The following is a 21,387-nucleotide window of genomic DNA, read 5'->3' on the forward strand; positions in this document are numbered from 1 at the left end:
GGGTCAGAACTTGAAAGTGGTCTTGTGAAGGACATGAAATGCTTCCCAAGATCTTAAAAATATAGTTTACTAATGCTCAAGATACTCTTTTCTGTTATTCTCAGATAGTAGTACAAAAAAGTTTTTTAATATGTTTTTTATTACAACAATACTGTACAGAGTGGTTACAGTTACATGAGTAAGGTAATGAGACATTTCCCGAGCATTGTTACCCCTCCTTTGTTTATCCCCTACCATCCCTTCCCTCCCCATCTCCCCAACTCCTCCCTCCTTCCCTCCCCCCCCTCCCCGCCCAAAGTTGTAAAGTTCGTTTTCAACATAATGTCTTGTACACCTCTTTGTTACAATGGGTCATCTCTATCCTTATTTCAGCATTTTGTTATTTTCTTCCCCTCCTCCAATCAAATACAGTGAAAACAAGTTATACCGTGGGAGAAGAACAAACAAAAGAAACAAAAAAATCACATGGTACATTAAAATACATTAAAAACAATAGCAAGAAAGAAAAAATCCACACTTGTGTCTCTATCTTGGGGTTTGTTTCACTTAACATCATCTTATATGGTCATATGTACATAGTTTTGACCTTTTCTGCTTGTCCTAGACATATACTATTTATTGCAGATAAGGGTACAAAAAAGTTTTGAACTAACATGTAACCTAAGTGTACAATGCACCTTGACCAGAGTCCAGCCTTCCATCATTTCCTTCTTGAAATAGAGGACCAGCTTATCCAAAGACCAGCTTATCCAAGGGCTGGCTTATCTGAGGACCAGCTTATCAGGAAGATCCCTGAGACATACCATAGTCCTTGGAAATTCATGATTCTCTTTAATGGCACGTGCTTAAAGGTGTGGTTTTATTGGAAAGAACAGTTTGTCATTCTCCCCTTCATCTATCATTCGCTACTAATTTCTTCGGGCCGTAGATGAAATTTGTGTCTGACCATGTATAGACATGTTTTGATCTACATAAAACCCCACCTTGCAGTCTTGTCTCAAGAACAAAGAAAAACAAAGCCATGACTTAGAGTTTTGGAGGTGAGTTACTCATCTATTTTTCTATATAAAATAATTTCAGGCTAATGTCAAAATATTCCAAATACTAAAATTAATAACCAAGTATTACATGTGAATATATAGTGTATACAGTTTTATCATCTGTGATAAAATGGTGAAGTTCCTATGTTAACACACCATTTTTCAGATTAAAAAAAGGAGATACAATAGGTTATGTGGCTCTTTCAAAGTCCCACAACAGGTAGGAAACAGAGTCAAAGGCCCATTCTTTATAATTACTTTGACTGCCACTCTAGTTGAAAGAAGATGAGAGAGGGCTTATGAAGTCTTCAGAAGCAATAACTATGCATACAAGAGAGCCAAAGGCAGCAACTAAGATTAGAGTCACTAGCCAGGCTGAAAAACGTTCTTGGCTTCTTTTCAGCTGTTTGTCATCACTCCTCCAGCCTGTCAGGAGCTCCTCCAAGAAGGCAAGAGTTAGTGGACGAGTGGCCTCTTTCCTTTCTTTGTGGAGCAATCCCACAGGGTGTCCCACATGGCCACATCAGAAGGTTTGGGGAAATTGAAAGTTGCTCTTCCCCATCCAGAGCATGCCCATACACACCATGCAGCAAACAGATCCCCTGTGTCAGCTCTGCTACCAGGCAACAGGGCCCAGTCTCTGGTTTTGTTGCGGGACATCATTAAACACCCAGTGGTAACAAAGGAGTCACAAGAGTACTATTCTCTTATCAAAGAGCAAGTGACAAACATCTTTAGCTACATTGATCTGCTTATTGCCCTTCTGGCTTCTTGAGGCTGAGTTTTGGCTCTGATGTTGTCTCTTCTGTTTTTCTTTTTTCTTTTTCTGCCTTTCTTTCCCCTGCTCAGCCTGGACAGTCTGTGCTGCCAGACTGGAGGTGGCATCTTTTCTTGCCATCCACATTTGCACATGCATGTGAAAGAAGAAACTTGGGGGTAGCGGTTATCTGACTCCTGTAGAGCCTGGGTGATCTCAGCTAGAGGGGCTTCCTGGAGTCAGGGCCAGGACCAGAGCCTTCTCACTCTCCGCTCCTACTTTTGCTCCGCCTTCAGAGTCTAAAGATGGTGGTGGCCAGGCTGAGGCCTGGCAGGCATTGATGCAGGGGAATGATTGAGTGAGCCTCCCAACCCCCACATCTCTAGTTAGGCTGCCTTAGATGACCAAAGTTTAATTATGTCTTCAGGATATTGAGCAAGAAGGAGGAGAAAGAAGGGAACTAAAATTTGTCTATTCAGCATGCACACTTCTGCTGACATTCCCACCAATCATGTGATACTTAAAAGGGGGAAAAACAAGCTTCTGGTGCCTGCCCCATGGTATTCAAGGGGAGCAACCTGCAAGGGCTGGGGTCCTAGACCTGTCACCTGCAGTGGAGGTCAAGTAAAGATGCTTGTGATTATAAAAGCCCACTCCACCAGGTGCAATAGTTGGGACCTCACTGTATCTGTATTTTGGGGTGTTCAACTATATTAACTAGAGGGGATCAGTTTATACTCTGTGGAGTCCAGTGGACTCACTTCAAACTGCTTCCCATTAGTTTTCTCCAAATCCTGGAAGAAAATGAAGTGTCGGTTGCTAATCTGTGGTAGGAGATTTACCACTGGGACTACTTAGAACATTTTTTTAAAAGATGTGGTTATTAACTATACTTGCCCTACCTTTCTTCCATTCATTCATTAATTCATTCCTTCATTCACCTTATACACCTATTATATGGGCCGCTACACTGAGAGCAGAAAAGTGAACAAGATCTTAGCCTACATTCATTCACTCAGAGACATTAAATATCTACTCTGTGGGCCAAGAACTATAATGAGACTGGAAAAATAAACAAACACGTGTCACCAGCCACACAGCAGCTTCTGATCTTGTAAGCTAGGCCAGAGCAGAGAGAAGACCACTGTCCTCCCGTATAAATTCTCCCTTTTGTCTACAATAGGGGTTGGAAAATAATGGTGCCCATATCAAATCTGGCCCGCAGCCTACTTTATACAGGCCTTCAGATAAGAATGAGTTTTATAATTTAAAGGAGTGTCACACAAAAGAAGAAGTGTGAGCGGCAGCCAGCTCCTCTCCATTACCCTAGCATTTGGCAAGCCAGAGCCTCTTTTCCTTCCCAAGGAGAGTGGGATCCACACTGACATGACGGATGTCTCATCTGGATTCTTCTGGGGCCTTTGGCCTTGAGGGTACATCCTTTCCGAACGGAGTCAGCACTTTCTGGAATGTTGGCGGTCTGATTTCTGGGCAGGTCTTTGCTTTCTTACTAGCGGTGGAAAAGAGAATGTGAAATGGAAGTCTTTTAGGCCCCCATTCAGCACTGGTGTTTTTCTCTCCATTAGAGCAAAGAATAGAAAATACGAGGGGCATAGTTTTGTTCATGTGCCATCCTTCCTGAAACGCTATGACCTGAAGGTGGGACTGGAAAGAGTTACTTGCATTGAGTTTCTGAAGGAAACCAACAATGTAATCCTGGGTTAGTATTTGAATTGGAGGCTTTCATGAATGTTGTGGCTGTTATTCACTGAAGTCTTCCATAGATTACTAGGAAATACCAGCCATTAAAGAAAAAACAATGAAATTACTCAAAGGTTTCTTTCAAAATCCCGGACCTTCCATCTGCTGCAGCATCGCAGAGAAAACCTCAGTGCTTCTGGATATTTATTAGATGTTCAGGCTTCTCCTCCCCCTATAAAAGCAATTCTAAGCAAATCAACTATATCTCAATGAATAGAGCATTCTTTGTGGACATGAATAGTAGGCTTTTACTCCCTGTTCCTGTGCAGCTCTATTGTGTAATACAAGGAAATGTAGCTGCATGTAGGGGAATTAGTGTTAGGGGTGTGGTGGACATAGACGGCGTCAGTTTATTCTCAACTCATTACTCAAAAGACCAGTATCCTCTTAAGATATCAGAATGTCCTCAGAACCCCTCCGAATTCAACGATCCTCATCTCATCCCACCTTTACCTCAACCCCACACTGTAAAGCCTTACTTGAATCCATCTTCTCCAGAAAATGATTACTCTGTGGTTCTGGCCTGGTCATGCCTATTTGGCATCAATATGAGTGCTTCTCTAATCAATCTTGTACTTCTTGCTTTTTTATTTTAGCAATGATCCTATTTCCTCACAGTGTTAACATAGATGATTAATACTTTGATTGTGTGTGTGTGTCTGTGTGTGTGTGTGAACTCAGGGCCTTAGCTTTTTCGCTCAAGGCTGGCACTCTACCACTTGAGCCATAGCTCCACTTCGGTATTCTTGGTGGTTCATTGGAGATAAGAGTCTCACAGATTTTCATGCCTGGTCCTGGCTTTGACCCACGATCCACAGATATCTGCTTTCTGTGTAGCTAGAATTTTAAGCATGAGCCACCACCAGCCGTTAACATTCTGGTTCTTAAAGAAAGGAGCAAATAACATGAACCCAGTGGCCAGTGCACCCATCTTTCCCTTCAGGTACTGGCTGGCCCACCAACTCTATGGCTATTTAATGCCTCCAGGGAGGTATTTTCTCAGGCAACACATCGTGAGTGCTTTGGGGAGTGCCCAGTTTGGCTCAGCTCAGTGCTGACAATTTCCTTTGCTCCAGAGATCTGGGTGCAGCAGTGGGGGCTAGTTTGGGGTAGGGTGGGGAGTGGGCAGGGGTTCCACGCTGCTTGCTCAGCACGGGAGTGTATTTGGCAACCGAGCTCAGGCCTTGCATCTGCTGAGAACTGAGCTCAGGCCTTGCATCTGCCGAGATTAATGGGCAGCAGATGAAGCTGAAATGCACCAGTGCCCTTCTGGAAGCTCACTTGGCACTGCTGACATCGGCTGGATTGTCAACAGCTATGTCTTTAAGCTTGCTGTCTTCCGCATCACTGTTCACGAAGGTATGCATGTGTTCTCCCGTGACTTCAGCGTGTGCTGTCAGAAACCACTTGGTTTCCAAACATGGATAAATTAAAGTGAGAATAGACTATGTCAGGGAGGAGAAAAGAAATGGGTTCTGCTTATTTTCTGGAACAGCCACTTCCTTTTCCTCACCTCAAAACACACACACATGTAGACAAACACAAACATGTGCAATGCAGAGCTGGACCCGACTTAGTTTGTGTGGAAAAAGTAGCTTTTCTTTTCCTTTCTTTTTTTTTTTTTTGTCAGTTGTGGGGCCTGAACTCTGGGCCTGGGTGCTGTCCCTCAGCTCTTCAGCTCAAGTCTGGTGCTCTACCACTTGAGCCACAGTACCACTTCTGGGTTTTCTGCTTATGTGGTGCTGAGGAATCGAACCCAGAGCCTCATGCACGCAAGGCAAGCATTCTATCACTGAGCCACCTTCTGAGCCCCAAAAGTAGCTTTTCTTTATGACCTTCTGCATTTTCTTTAGAGCTCAGCCTCCTCCTTCTAACCTGCTCTGTCGTCTGCTTTTCAGGAAACTCTGGGCATCATATAAAACTTTCTACTCTGAGCTTCTGTGATCCTAGCAATGCCCTATATTAGAGAGAGAGACCTAGATATCTAGCTCATTCTTCAAGGAAATAGAAGAGGTAATTCAAAAATTCATATGGAACAATAAAAGACTTCGAATAGCAAAAAGGATCCTTAACAGATAGAACAGTGCTGGAGGAATATCAATACCAAATTTCAAACTCTACTACAAAGCCATAGTAATCAAAACAGCTTGGTACTGGCACAAGAACAGACCTGAGGACCAATGGAATAGAATTGAAAATCCAGAAATGAACCTAAGGACCTATAGCCATCTAATCTTCAAAAAGGGAGCTAAAAAAATTAGAATGGAAGAAAGACAGCCTCTTCATTAAATGGTGCTGGCAAAACTGGTTAATCCCCTGTAGAAAACTAAAGCTAGATCCTTATATATCACCCTGCACCAGAATCAACTCCAAATGGATCAAAGACCTCGAAGTCAAAGCAGACACTCTAAAAACATTACAGGATGGAATAGGAGAAACCTTAGGTCTCCTTAGCACAGGCAGAAATTTTCTTCATAGAGATCCAGAAACACAACAAATCAAAGAAAGGTTGGATAAATGGGATTGCATGAAATTGCAGAGCTTCTGCATTGCAAAGGACATAGCTTGCAAGATCAATAGAAAGCCCACATATTGGGAGAAAATCTTTGCTAGCCATACAATGTACAAGGGTCTCATATCTAAAATATACCTGGAACTCAAAAAATTAAATCCCCCAACAACAAATCCTCAAAGAAACAACTGCCTAATAAATACGTGGGCTAAAGACTTAAAGAGAAACTTCTCTGAAGAGGAAAGAAGGATGGCCAATAGACACATGAAGAAATGCTCAACTTCTCTAGCCAAAGATCTTTTTTTTCAGAATATAGGGTTTTTGTTTGTTTGTTTTGATTTTGTTTTTTTGAGGCAGTCTCTTTGTAGCCCACTCTGAGCTTGAAGCTAGGATCCACCTACCTCAGCATCCCAAGTTCTGAATTATAAGCAAGTGTCACCACATTGGCGTTACACAGGGTTTTATTAGTTGGCAAAACCTAAAACATGTCAACAAGCTCAGAGAAGGGAGAGAAAAAAGCAAACAGTGCCAGCTTCTCCACTTTTTGTGAAGTCTCTTCCTGATTTTGGGAAGGCTCTTTTCCTGATTATTTTTGTCATGCAGAAGAGTGGTCACTGAAAAATTTTGATATATGAATATCTACACTTAATATGGAAATAGGTACACTCAATATGTGACTATTTACCAATAAATCCTAGGATTAAAAATAATTGCAAGGCTGCATGGCTCTAGAAGAATAGATTCCTCTGTTTACAAATCGAAGTCCAAATGCAAATAGCAAAACAAGCTAGAGACTACCAATCAGAAAACATCACGTCATTTCTGATTAGCCTAGTGTATGTTCTTCCTACTTTAGCCTCTGTGCATGCTGCCCTTTTGGTGTGCTTCAAACTGCTTCTGGTTCTGATCGATAGATACCTGATTCATGATTGGACCTTTGCTCAAGTAAACTCTATCTGAATATGTTTATGTTTTTCATTGTAAAATAAACAAAAATAGGAAATGAAAGATGAGAATGCTTAAAGTGTAAGATTTGTAATTATTTTCCTTCTCGCCCAATGAATCTTCAACCCATCAGATCGTTGAGGAAAAGAGAGAAATCATTGAATCAGAAGTTGGCCCAGGCGTAAGTAACAACAAGCCCTGAGTGATAGGAAAATGCAAAGCAATGAGATCACAAGTTGTGGGAGAAGATGTAGTTCCTGGCTCACCGATGAGAGACCTGTAGACTGGATCTAGAAATAGGAATTTCTCACAGGCAATCTCTAAATTCTCTTACCCTTGTGACTACTTCTGTCATTCTCGCCACAGAATCAACCCACTTTCAGTCGACTTAAAGTCTATTTGTAGTAGATATTTAAAACTATTTTGGCTGAAACAAGTTACCTAGTAGCAGGAGCAAAGCTGGCATCTCCAGTTCCATTTTGTGTTTGTCATGGCCCTAAGTTGTTCTCAGAGTTATTTTGTGGTCACTTTGGGTTTTGTAAAAAGGAAAACTGATCCATAACATCTTTGTGACAAAGGACAGAAACTGTCCCAACTGAGGCACAGCAGGGCCTTGCGGGACAACCACTGTCACGTGACTAGCCTCCAGAAATGAAGATAATGATAGCACCTTCTCTGGAAATCAAGAGAACCTGAATGAAGTTAATGACCAGCCTGGCCACACCTGTAACCAGGACTCTCATATTTGTGCTCTTCTAATTCTCCCTTTACTTAAACCTAATGCTCATGTCTGTACTCTGAAGACAAACCGAAATGCCGTCTTTTCCCATCCTCAAGCCACTGCAGCTCCTTTCTTGATTCTATTCCTTTCCTAATAAACTTTCCTATCACTGCCTACATTTGCAACTTGCCTGAATTCTCCTGCCACACACGGGCAAGGATCTAGGTTGATTATCTGCCCTGACTTTCCTGTAACACAAGGACACAGGGGTGTCTTTCTCTCAAACCACAAAGGTACCTATCAGTTGGTTCCACCCATTTGATTTGGTTAACAAGTTTGTTTAGTTAGTATGCGTGTCTCCTTCCCTCTGTCCTTCCCAGCAGTGTGGCCTTTGTGGGTTTCTCTTATTCTTGCTCTGCTAATGGGGTCACAGGTAAGGTACACTTTTACCTGAATACTGAACAGAGACCACAGTTACCCATTCACATGGGACAGACCTGTTGGGGGAGAATCAGTGTCAGACAACTCTCTCTGACTTGCAGGTTCATCTCTACTTAGCATGTCCCTCTGTCTTCCAAGTGTCTTGAATCTAGCCCTTTCCTCCTGCCCTACACACCTGCCATCACTTCCTGCCTCTTCTATTTGGATTAGAATCCTTTCCTGATAGGGCTGCCAGCTGGACCTATGATCAACTAGACCATGCTTGCTTCAAACCTTTCATAGGTTTTCTAGCCCTTCCAACAACATCAACAACAGCAAAAACAAGGAAAACAAAATGCAATCCCTTAACAAGGCACATGAGGTTTTCTGTATGTACCCCATCTCCACTCACCTGTGGCATGCTTTTCCCTTTTCTCATACCCATGCCTACTTTCTCTTCCTCTTTAGACTCCCCTCAGATTTTACTTCCTACAGCAAAGCCTCCTCTGATCTCCCTGGTCCCTCTTAGAGTACTTGTTATATTCTCTGATGACATTTGTTTTACACCTTGGTTTCACGAAAACATTTTTGTTTTTGACAGTACTAGCATTTTCACTCAGGGAAGGTGCTCTGACACTTGAGCCATGCCTCCAGCCCTTTTTAACTTTTAAAATCATATATTTTGCATTTGGAAACCATCTTGCATGTTTGTCCACGGCTGGCCTTGGAGCACAATTCTCCTGCCTACATCCTCCCTTGTAGCTGGGATTATGGATGTGTAGCACTGTAACTAGCCTATCCAATTTGGAGGTGTTTTTAAAATGCAGATTCTATGTTCAATAGGTTTAGGGTCAAGCCCACTAAGCTGCATTGGAACCTACTTCTTTTCCTAATTGGCTTTCTCTGTCATCCTTAGAATTTGATACAGTGTCAAGTGTTAACACCCTAATAACTACTAATAATGAAGGAAAGAGGTTTTACCTTATCATATCTAGTAAGAGCACACATCAACATGAGCTGAGGCAAAGGCCACAGGACAGAAAATGTGTGCAGAAAATAAAATCCACAATATACATGGACTTTCAGATGTGTGAGCACATACATTCCTGTACACACACACACACACACACACACACACACACACACACACACACACACACACACACGCCTTCATTATAAATTGTTTTCATTGCCAACAATTAAAAGAGTTTTGAAAGCATACAAAATTGGGATATTTGTCCCAAAAGGTTGGTATCAGAAGATACCAAAAAGCTGGATGTTTATGGCTCAGGCCCACAATCCTAGCTACTTAGGAGGCTAAGACCTGAGGACTGCTGTTAGAAGCCAGTCAAGGAAGAACTGTTTGAGAGACTCTATCTCCAACTAACCAGCAAGCTGCTGGACTGCAGGCATGATTCAAATGGTAAAGCATTAGCTAAGAGTGCTGTACCACTTAGAGTTCTACCTTAGGTGAATGAGAGCAAAGACCCTAAGTTCAAGCTCTGGGGAGGGGGGAGGGGAGAAGGAGAAGGGAGGAGAGAAGGAAGGGAAGGGAAGGGAAGGGGAGAGAGAAAAAGGGGACGAGAGAGAGAGAGAGAGAGAGAGAGAGAGAGAGAGAGAGAGAGAGAGAGAGAGAGAGAGAGAGAATATGATCAAATTATAATCAAATGGGAATGTGGTAATCTTTAGTAGAGCTTGACTTGGATAAACAAGGGGCACAAAATAATTTTGAGAAAAACAGAAATTTCAAGATGAACAATGAAATGACATGAAACTAATCATTCATAGGATTGATAATAGTATTGTCATTAAATTGGAAAAATGTCTTTATTCTTAGGACATACATGATGAAGAATTTAAGAATGAATTGGCATGGCATGCAAAACTGACATTCGTATGGTTCAGGAAGAAATTTCTATATTCACATATAGTGTGGCACAGTTTAATTTAAATGTTTTTTTTCTTTCATGCATTTGTTTCTAACACATTTATAAGATTATTTCTTTGTTGCTTTGTATGTCCCTCCCCTACAGTATAACCCCTGCTTTCACTGTATTTGGTGTCGGTATAATTTGTGGAGGGGAAGGGGAAAAACAAGTCATTTAAATAAGGATACAGGTGGACCCATTGCAGCAATGAGAAGTACAAGTTGTCATGTCGAAAACGATCTTTACAACTTTGGTGGGGGGCGGGGAGGATTGGGTGGGGGAACGGGGTGGGGGAGAATGGAAAGGGATGTGAAGGGTAAACAAAGGAGGAGAAATATACTCATTATCTTGCCCATGTAATTGTAACCTCTCTGTACAGTATGTTCACAATAAAAAAAAATAAAAAATCTGGGATGAAATTAACTTTTAGAAAAGGAAGAACATCTCTTGGTTAAAAACTTGGGGCAAATTTAGGTATAGAGATAAACTATTTGCTGTATTCTGAAGCTTTTGAATAGATTTAAAGTTTTTTAAATGTGAAAAGTAGAGGGATTTCACATAGCCATTCAGCTATCTGACTGTCTGTGAAAAGTCTGGATCCCCAGTGTGACAATTTGCTGTGGCCCCAAAAGGCCTAGTGTTTGCTGTAAGCACTCCCCCGAATCCCTAGCCTGGTTCCAGCAGGTGCTTGCTTTGAAACCATAATATGTAGGTCATGAGCCTCTGGAGTTCTCCTTCTGGCTGGCTCTTCATTGAACTGTTTCTCTTGAAGCCTATAAATAAGACTGATCTGAAGTTTTACCTGGAAAGAGTCAAATGGCAATCAGGGAACCAAAGGCTTGAGCAAGATCTGAAACCTTCCTCTATTCTTGATATACAAATCAGTTGCCATGTTGGAAAAAGAGATACGAGTCTCACAGATTTTCCACACTGCGGTGAACCGCCAACCTCAGATCTCAGCCTCGGGAGTAGCTAGGATTACAGGTACCTTGCAAAGACTGATTTTTGAGTAAAACAGTAATATTTTTGGTATTATTATCAGTAATATTATTGGTAATAATAATGGTGATGATTGGGTTTCAACTTAATATACTGTGTAATTTTCTTCATTTTATCAGAAAAGACGTCAAGTAAATATGACAAAAACCTTACACATTCTTAATCTTAGATGTAGTGTTGTTTGTGATATGTTTTTACCATTTTCCAAATTTCTCAAACATATGGACCAAAATATTGTCTCAACTTCACTCCCCTTCTTTTGGGACAAAGATTTCCATAAATATTTGTACTGTGGATAATGCTAAACTTGGAAAAGCAATGAGCTTAGTTTTGTTTTGTTTTGTTTTTTTGTTTTTTTTTCAGAACAGAAGGAAGAGGAAGTCAAACCATAAAACTCAGGTTTCCCTGGACACTAAGAACCACATCGTTTAATTTTAAATCACCAGGGCCAACATTTGGTTGTCGTTTTTTGTTTTTTTTTTGGGTCCGGTGGTGGGGCCTGAACTCTGGGGCCTGGGCGCTGTCCCTCAGCTCTTCAGCTCAAGGCTAACGCTCTACCACTTGAGCCACAGCGCCACTTCCGGCTTTTTTCTTTTTGCTTATGTGGTGCTGAGGAATTGAACCCAGGGCCTCAGGCATGCAAGTCAAGCGCTGTACCACTGAGCCATCTTCCCAGCCCCAGGGCCAACATTTGGGATGTGGTATTTCCCCTTAATTCTCCAGCAGCTGAAGAAAGAGGTTAGAAAATGAAAATACAAGACAAAATAATGTGTGAAATCTTTCTTCCATATGATAATTATTTTCCTTTCTTTATATATATATATTTTTTTCTGACACTGGAAGCTAATAAAGCAAGATCCCACTCACTTATGAGATAATATCCCATCTTGTTATATTCTGGAAGGTCAAAACATCTAAAAACACAACTGTAATCCTGCAAATTCTACAATAGTGCCTTCTCTCATTATGAAATAAGTTTGCTTATTTGTATATACTGTAGTAATCGACAATGCAAAAAATATAATGATAGAATCCAAAAGTTTCCTGTCCAAGTGCCAGAAGGCCTCACTTCTCTGAGTGAGGGTTGTGGCTATGACATATGGACAGGGTCCTGACTGACCATCATGGTCAACAGAGGCTGTGTCAAAGATCCTGGAATTCAGGATTCTATTACTCAGGTGGAGAAATGAAGACAGCTCCTTGCTTGTACATCATGCAAAACCAATTTATCCTGTAATTCCAGACTCTACAGGAGATGACCAATTAAAAATGGAGAAAATCTGAGGCAAAATTAGCTATTGGCTGTGCATAAAGGAACAGCAGAAAATATTACTCACCTAAGCTTTGTCAGTTTCTACATCAGCTTGCAGACAGTTTGAGCAAAGTTATTTGTAACTCAAGATTAAGAATCCATCAGCTGGGGGTGGGAATGTGGCTTAATGGTAAAGTACTTGCCTTGTGTACATGAGGCCCTGGGTTCAATTCCTCAGCACCACAAAAGCAGAAAAAGCTGGAAGTGGCAATATGGCTCAAGTGGTAGAGCACTAGTCTTGAGCTGAAGAGCTGAGGGACAGTGCCCAGGCCCAGAGTTCAAGTCCACGACCGACAAAAAAAAAAAATCTATCAGCTGGCCTATAATGTTTCCAGTATGAACAAGTCCATCCTATAGTGACGGAGTTAGGATAACAAGGCAGTATATTAAATGTGTTAAGAAATTATACATTGGAGTGGTGGGATCAAAGACAAGAATAGTAAACTGTGGGAGGAAGTGCTGTTAAGGAGTTTAGAAGCTCTTCCATGGACAGATGAACTGAGTTACATAGACTCTCTTTCACAGAAGGTCATGGGAAATGAGACAGGGAAGTAAGACTAAATTCCCACAGAGGCAGCACATCTCAACCATATCATGTGAAGTTGCATTTCACTCACTAGACCACTATGCTATTGGCCTAGGTATGATGCTTTTGAAAAGATGCCTAGGTCAGGGTTATTACTGAAGTAATGCTGACTATTAGATAAATAGTAGGAGTTGCAAAGTAACGCAACACAGATTTGGAATAAAAATGTGACATTACTTCTCTCATTTGTTGTAATTAGACTGTGCCTATAAATCTACAAGTAAACACATTGGATGGTAAAAGACAAAAAAATTACACTTGGACATGATAAATTATATGGACTCTAAACGTTCACACAGTTAGATCAAAGGAGGATATTCTTAGGAGAGGATCACAAAGGCTCAATAGCTACATGCATAGATATGATCATATAAAATGATGTTAATTGAAATGAACTCCAGGCAATGGAAACAAGGTTTTTGTTATTTCGGTTTTTGGTTTTGTTGTTTTCTCCTTTGTCACTGTGTTTTGGTTTTGTGTCTTTTGTCTTGTGTGGAAGTTTATGTATGTTTTGGGGCAGGTAAGGGGGAACACAGAAACGGTGGGACAAAGAGTGAAGAAATGCAGCATTGATACTCACTAGACACTGTTTTGAAAATTAGCTATACAACTTGTGGGGGAGGGGTCAGGAGGGAAAAACTGGTAGAAAACAAAGAGGTTAACACTATTCAAAAAGAAATGTACCCATTATTGGACTTATATAACTGTAACTCCTCTGTATATCACCTTTTCAATAAAAAAATTAAAAAGAAAAGTAATTTCAAGACTGACCAAGCCAGAAGACAAGCTGAAGAGACACAGAAGAACTATACATGTGTGGGGCTGGCTCTGAGTTTCCAAGAAATGGATCTATATGGAACAATGAAAAATGATGAGCTTTTATGAAGCCAAAGATAAGAATGGCTTAAAGAAGAAACTGATAGTGTATCACCAGCACTCAGGAGGCTGAAGTAGGAGGATTCTGAGTTCAAGACAAAATTAGGATACAAAATTGGACTCCAGATCCCCCTCCCACAACAGGCACACCAAAAAAAAAAAAGAGAAGAAAAAGGAGACTGAAAACTATGTATTTGTGAGCATACAGGTACTAATTCCTTTTAATAAACATTGTATTCTTGCACAAAAAGGCATTCATTGAATGTAACTTTTTCTTACATATTATTACATATTATTAACACATGTGTACTTAAAATATAATTCATGTGAAACTATATATGCTATCAAGAAGATGATTCCAGGTTCACTTGGGCAATAGGCTGCCCATTCTCTTTGTAGTGACCCACAGAGGATAGACAGTGTGTCTCAGACATAGTAGCTGTGTGCATCGCCACATTATCCTACCTCAGCCCCCACTGCCAACAGTTTCCAACCACGTTCTGAATCAAAATTAGATCCTCATTTACAACTATTGTGAGGGTTATATCTTAAAGTAAACATTTTATGAAACACAGTTTGGCTGCATCTGGAACAAGCTAGTAAATACTTGGCTGTGCAAATGAATGGTTTGTTTTAAGAGAGAGAGGAGGAAAAAAAAGTAAAACTTAGATGTAGCCTCCAAAAAAGCTGTGGTTAATTAGTTGATTGGATGAAAATTCATGGGAAGCTTAGAAACAGGGTTCTATTTACATATTTTCTCTCTTTAGGGAATTGTTGTGTAGAAGCCCATTTATCTGATACCATACTCCCCAGCAATGATCTTTGCCGTTGGTTTCAAGATGGGTGAGTGCTTAAAGGTTATTGGAAGACTCAAAGAACTCCTGATAATGTGGGTAATAATGAAGTGAACTTTCACCATTTACTTGTTTAAATTAATGCTATATAATCACATGTTAATAACACTTTTATGAAAAAGCATATTTACCCAAATAATATATTAAATGAGAGGCAGTTTTGCAAATTTAAAAAAAAAATCTCTGTTGTAATGGAAAACAGCTGTAGGCTTATGCTTACTCTGCATTCTCTCTCTTATGACATTGCTTAGGATGATATATTTGAAGATGCACCTCACACAGATTATGTTATTGAAAAAGGGAAGAATATCTTCCTAGCTTCTTCAGATATGTAAGTGGTCCATGGGTGATCTCAATGGACAACCCACATGAGAATAAGATGAAAGAACTAAGTGGTACATTAATATTTTGCAGGAGATATTTTGGAGCTTTAGGATTGCCTCATGGAGAATGCTGATTCCCAGAGGTCTTTAGACTACACTCGGGGATCTGGGGCTCTGGCCTTTCTCTAGCTTATATGCGCCAGATATATTTCCAGTAGGTGTGTAAGGTTTTCTGCATTTGGACTCCAAAGGTTTATCTTTTCAGGTTTCTTTTTGGTGTTAGTAGTACTGGCGCTTGAACTCAGGTCTTAGTACTCTCCCATAGCTTTTTGTCTCTTAAGGCTGGCACTCTAACACTTGAACTATAAATCTATCCATCTTTTGGGGTAGTTGATTTGGGGATAAGAGTCTCATTGACTTGCTTATCAAGGCCAGCTTGAACTGTGCTACCCAGATCTCAGCCTCCTGAGTAGGTAGGATTACAGATATGAGTCACTAGTGCCTGACTCATCTCTAGGCCTTGAACAGAATCTTTCCTTGTTTCTAGTCATTGCTTCCTCCCTGCAATGCACAGATGTCAACTTGTCCTACTGGGTGTGAAACTATGAAGTGTCTGGGTAAAGGGTACACATTACCATCATTTTATACACTAAAACATAGTAAGAGTTATTGCATTTGTACCTTAGTCAAACATCAGTGACCCATAAAAGAGTTAACCTAGGCAGGGAGACTTACTTGTAAATATCTGGAAATCTTAGTTTACTTGTATGTATAGATGTGTGTAGGCATACGTGCATAAGTATATAGCACATAGACACATCCATGTATACATGTATGTGTGAGTTAATTTCTGCTTATAAATTTACATCTTAAATATTTGTGAAAGTATATATTTATATTAGCTAATTTACATAAAAGCATTTGGTGATTTTTAATTTCGGAGCCATGATGAAACTAAAGAAAGGCTGACATGAACTACCTTCTGGTGACATGAAGCTCACATTCCTTGAAATACAAAGAAACAATTACAAAAATCACATGCTCCATCACACCAACTCTGTATTCAAATTAAATTCTGGGAAAGAAAAGGGGCTGATGTGGCTTGTGGAACTGTGTTCCTATTCACACTGAAACTAGGAGTGACATCAAGCCACATAGACTGTCAGAAAGGCTGTGATGTGGAGGGAATTCCAGGGAATACCCCAAGGAACAAGTTTTTCTTTTCCAGCCAGAACAGGATCTTAATATTTTTCTTGAGAAATGAACAAAGGTGACATTTTTTTCCTTTTGGGCATAGAAAGGGGTTGGCACATATGTCAAGAGTAAATAGCTCTTGGCTGATTTGGTGCAGATGTCATTCACAGCTATGCAAGCAGGGACAGAGGGCAGTCAACAATCTTCCACAGACTTACATTTAAGATTTGGGCAGAATCCATGAAATATAGACTCCTTGTTGACAGAATTGTTTGTTTCTCTTTCTGCTGCTTTCACCTCAGGTGGTGGGGATTAAAATGTGTTAGTGCGGGATTAAACTGGAGGCCTCAAGTTTGCTAAACAAGTGCTCTACCTCTTGAGCCATGTTCCCAGTGCTTTAGCCTTCAGGTTTTTTTTTTTTTTCCAGATAGGGTCTCATGCTTCAGCCCAGATGGCCTCAGGTCTCAATTCTTCTACCTCTGTCTCCTGAACAGAGGAGACTGCAGGCTCAGGACCTGGACAGTGTTCATTAGCTTTTTTTTCCTTTTTTTTGTGGCTAGCACTCTACCACAGCTTCCTTTCTGCTTTTTGGAGGTGAGTCTCGTGGACTTTCCTGCCCTGTCTGGCTTCAAACTGTGTTTCTCAGATCTCACCTCCTGAATAGCTTGGATTATTACAGGTGTGACCACTGATGCCTTACAGTCTTTACTTTTTTTCATATTGTAAGGAGAGTTAACTGAGTAGCTACAAAGGAGTAGATATTTTTTATTGTGGACCCATTTGTTAAATATTGAGCACAGACGAGGCACTAGTGTTAGGTGAAGTTTTAGGCTTTTTTCCATAATTTCTTAATTTATTCTGAAAGAAAAAATCTGCCAGTTGAGCATATAGATCAAAATATTTTCTGAAGATTAAAATCAATTTATTTACAGTACTTTTGTGTGCCAACCTACTGGCCTCAATCAAAAAGGCCAAGAGGTGCTATTGTTGGAAGAAAATACTAAATGAGGACAATAAAGTCTCTGTAGTAAAAGGGAATGATTAGTAGGGTGTGGGAAGAGAAAAATATGAGCCCTCTACCCTGAAAATATTAATAGGCTATTGCTACAAAAACTACCATCAGATCAGTCAAGTGTGTGTCTAGGGTCTTCTTTTTGCTGGAGGGCATTTATGTATAATGATTTGTTTGGCAATTTTGTTATTTAAAGTGCAAGGCTCCAATAAACTCACCTGAAAGCCCAGAAGGAAGTTTTATCAAGCTGAGGATTTGCATTCCTATCCCTCTCAGGTCTACTCCCCTAGCCTTCCAGAGAATCTTCTGTAACTTTGTTTTACATTCTAGGGTCTTATTCCACTTCAGTATTACTGTTTTCTCTATTGGAATGATCTCAATTCTTTTGGGTAGACTCTAACACATCAATGAGTTTTTTAGGTTTGTTGTTAAGTGCTACACTCTAGGACTAAGTACATTCTAGGATTAAGTATAAAAGATAAAACGTGTTAAATTAAGTTATAAAAGATAAAATGTGTTTATTGTCCCGCAGTTTTGGAATGTGTATGGAGTGGAGGGACAGATGAGAGATGAGATGAGATAAGAGGAGAGAGAGAACGAGACAGAGAGAAGCAGAGAAAGAGACAGAGAAAGACAGAGAGAAATTTAATCTGTATAAGCATTGTATTTTGAAATACAAAATATCTATAAATCTCTGCCCTAAGCAGGCTGCCAATGAATACCTACCAGTGTTCATGTGCATGTGGAAGTAGTGAAGAATGTGACTGGTTAGCCTTTCCAGAGAAGGAAAGGAGATGATTATTGGTAGTTGGTACAAAGAGAGTCTGAATCTCAGAGTCATTTTATGAGCTCACTTCTCTGTCCACTAAACCATGAGGTTGTAGCTTTCCAAGGCTCACATATAAGACTTCTCTTTCCTCTTGTATGCTAACCAGCAAATATGGAGAACACATTCTATATAATAAATGTCTTATTATATGGTTACAGTTCAGGTTCGGGCTACTGCTCACAAGTTCTTCTCTACCACAACGATAACTTGGCCTGATTAGCTAATTGCTTCTCCAATGGTATTTTTAAATCCCTGAGTTTCTATCACAACTCCTTTCTACCAATTTCTTCCCTTGAGAACAAATTACACTGCCACATACTCTTTTCCCATGATTCTCTATCTTATTTCCACAGGCAATAATAGTTCCTAGAGTTCCATGAGATTTTCATAATGGAACAGTGAAAATTGAAGTGCATGGGAGGGCGCAGACTAGACAATGTGTAGTATTATTTAGTCATGGAAATAATATTTGGCTATGAAAAAGATGTTTCAGCTTTATGTAAAGTAAAAGGGAAAGATGAACATATTCAGAGTCATATGATCACAGGCAGTTTGAAGAAGAATGAATACAGTATCATTTCATTCAAGGTAGAATAAAACAGATTTAGGGCCTGGGCCTTGGAACCAGACTGCCTGATATGTGTACACTGACTCTGCCACTTACACTGAGCCTATTTGGAAATTACTTAGTGCCTCAGTTATCTATCTGAAAGTGGGAATAATATTTAGACTGTGCTGACAACAATGACATATTGGATCTTGATATTTAAGTACGTAGTAGACTCTCAGTATTTGTGACTCAGTGGTTCCAAGGACACTGGTATTCAGGAAATAAAAAATGCTGAGGGTGCATAGAGTTCTGCGCTGCACTGTGAAGGCTTGCTTCATTTTCCCCATCATGCCATCCTCCTTTCCACTAAGGACATTGTCTTTCAGTGAATTTCAAAGTTTCACTTTTATCTCTTCAATGAAGCACAGTCACTTCTTCTTGCTCCATTTTCTTTTTTGGGGGGAAGCATATTATTTCAAAATTAAGGTCAAGAAAACACTCAGCAGACCACACAGGGACTTAGATGCATTAAGGATGACAGGAGACAGTTTATCTGCATGAAGGCTTGTGTAATGCATGTGCAGAAATTAAGCGTTTCTTTTTCTTGATGTTTTTTAGACTTTTTAAAACTATGTGTGGTCAAAAACACTCATATTAGCATGACCCAAAAATGTATAATTGACCAAACGGGTCTTTATTTTTTGTCTAATGCATTATAGTTCTCAGATACTAAGTTTTGAAATATTTTAAACTATTTTCATCTATTTATGTGTATCTCTCAGTACAATTGATAGTATATTCAGCATCACATACAGGTTATGCATGCAACATGCATCTCTACATAATTTGACATAGGATAAGATCTTTAATTCTTATTTACAAGCACAGTTCAAAGATGTGTGTGATGGCACACACCTATAAGTCACAGTTCTCCGGAGGCTGAAGTAGAAGGATTGAAAATTTCAGGCTAGCATAAGCAACACCTTGTCTCAAAACAAACAAAAATAAACGAATAGATTCTAATATTGCATTACCTTAAGCTTGCTCTAACTGTAAGATCATTAGGTACTCATAAAGAAAAATATAATAGAATGCAACAAATTGGGTTTGCCATTCCTCTGAGTCTCCAAATTAAAACCCTATGTGGTAAAGACCGTTACTAAAAAAACAAATAAAAAACCACTACTCTCTCCATATTGAACACTTTTAATCCTAGGAGTATTTAAAGGCAATTTTCTTTATGTATCAACTGTGACCTCTCACCATTAGATAGTGAAGTAAACATAGCTAGAGCTAATTTTAGCAAACTTTCACTCACCGAAGGCTGGTGGTGCATGGATCGAGTATATGCCGGCACCATACTGTACTTTTAGAAAAGTTTGTGCTGAACTTAAGAATATTTGCAAGTTTGCTCATTGGCAATAAATAACTCCTTTTCTTGCTTTAGGTTTACTTCCTTGTTTTCTCAAGGAGCCTGTTTTTCCTGTTTAGAGGTCTTGGGGAGTTTGATCCAGCAGCCCTGAGGGAGTTACAGCCAACCTGTGGTTGAGCAAAGAGCAAAGAGATTTATTTAAAGGACCCTCTCCCCCAGATTCTGGTTATTTGCTGGATGGCTGGGGTGTCAGGCTGAAAGAAATAACTCTACGTGTTATTCCTCTCTAGCCCTCAACCCCTCCATCCACACTCACTCATACTTGGGTTTTTCTTTCTCTAATAGCCCTGAAGAAAGTCAAAAATGTTGCCCAGTATTGTTCAAAACTTAGCTGCCAAATTTCTTTTAGAAGTAAGAAGTTGGAGCCTCTCAAGAACATATTTCAGAGGGATAAACATCTTCTTGATGTTAAAACTGAGGTTTGACAAGCATTTGCAACCGAAGCTTGAAACATCTTACATAACACAACTCAAAATTCCATGAGGTGGGCAGAGCAAGCCTCATCATGGTGTGATGTGCGAATTTCATGAATAAATGGAGGCTAGTCATTATTCAGGCTTTCCCTACATTTCCTGATGCTACAGGGAGAAGATTCTGTGCATAAACAAGACATTGTTCATTAAAAACCACGTGAGCCAGGCATCACGGCTCATGCCTGTAATCTTACCACTTGGGAGATTGAAACTGGAGGATCATGGAATTCCAGGCCACAAGCATCTATTTCCTCTACAAACATATGTACTATCTATCTATCTATCTATCTATCTATCTATCTATCTATCTATCTATCTATCTATCTATCTATCTATCTCTCTCTCTCTCTCTCTCACATATATGCCTATGCATGCCTATATATATACATACACATATATAATCCTATTTATGTGTGAAAAATACGAGCACTTAAGATGGATGAACCCAATCTGATTTTGAACCCCAATAATTAAAAAGAATCATCAGTGCTGAGAAGGTCTAAACATTTTAAAGAAAGTTATCTTAGTTTAAATTTTTCATGGATGAAAGGAGCTCCTAAAAATTGTCAACATTTTTGTTGGCATTTCAAAAAGGAAGTGTACAGATGATTTACTTTGATACTCCGAATTCCATTAACATGTGCAGTTTTAGATTCTTGGCAGACTTTGAAGTTGTGCTCATTGGACTAGATGTTGAATATTCTAAAAACAAACAGGTCTCAGTATCTTAGCTCATCTTCAAGAGGGTTTCAGCCTCTGAACATTGTATGTTGTTAGGACCACATGGCCATTTCTGGGCGTTTTATGTCTGTTTTTAAATAATATTAAAAACTATAGCTAAATATAAAGCAAGTTAGATCAGC

The 21,387-nt window shown here is 39.8% G+C and overlaps 1 protein-coding gene across 2 annotated transcripts in view; it reads right to left on the bottom strand.

Annotated features, from left to right (window-relative positions):
- Fyb1 (FYN binding protein 1) overlaps positions 1-21,387 on the bottom strand; it is a 128,102-nt gene that overhangs the window by 94,881 nt on the left and 11,834 nt on the right. Inside the window, exon 1 of one of the 2 annotated variants that reach the window (XM_070041080.1) lies at positions 19,938-20,003. The exons of the other annotated variant lie outside the window; for it this stretch is intronic. Within the exon in view, the coding sequence (XP_069897181.1) occupies positions 19,938-19,979 (42 nt within the window). The 5' untranslated portion in view covers positions 19,980-20,003. Of the gene's footprint in view, positions 1-19,937; positions 20,004-21,387 lie in introns of those variants that run through there. 2 annotated transcript variants of the gene reach the window in all.

The sequence above is a fragment of the Dipodomys merriami genome, unplaced genomic scaffold, assembly GCF_024711535.1.
Source record: "Dipodomys merriami isolate MVZ:Mamm:240054 unplaced genomic scaffold, mDipMer1.0.p SCAF_30, whole genome shotgun sequence".
Classification (NCBI taxonomy): Eukaryota; Metazoa; Chordata; class Mammalia; order Rodentia; family Heteromyidae; genus Dipodomys; species Dipodomys merriami.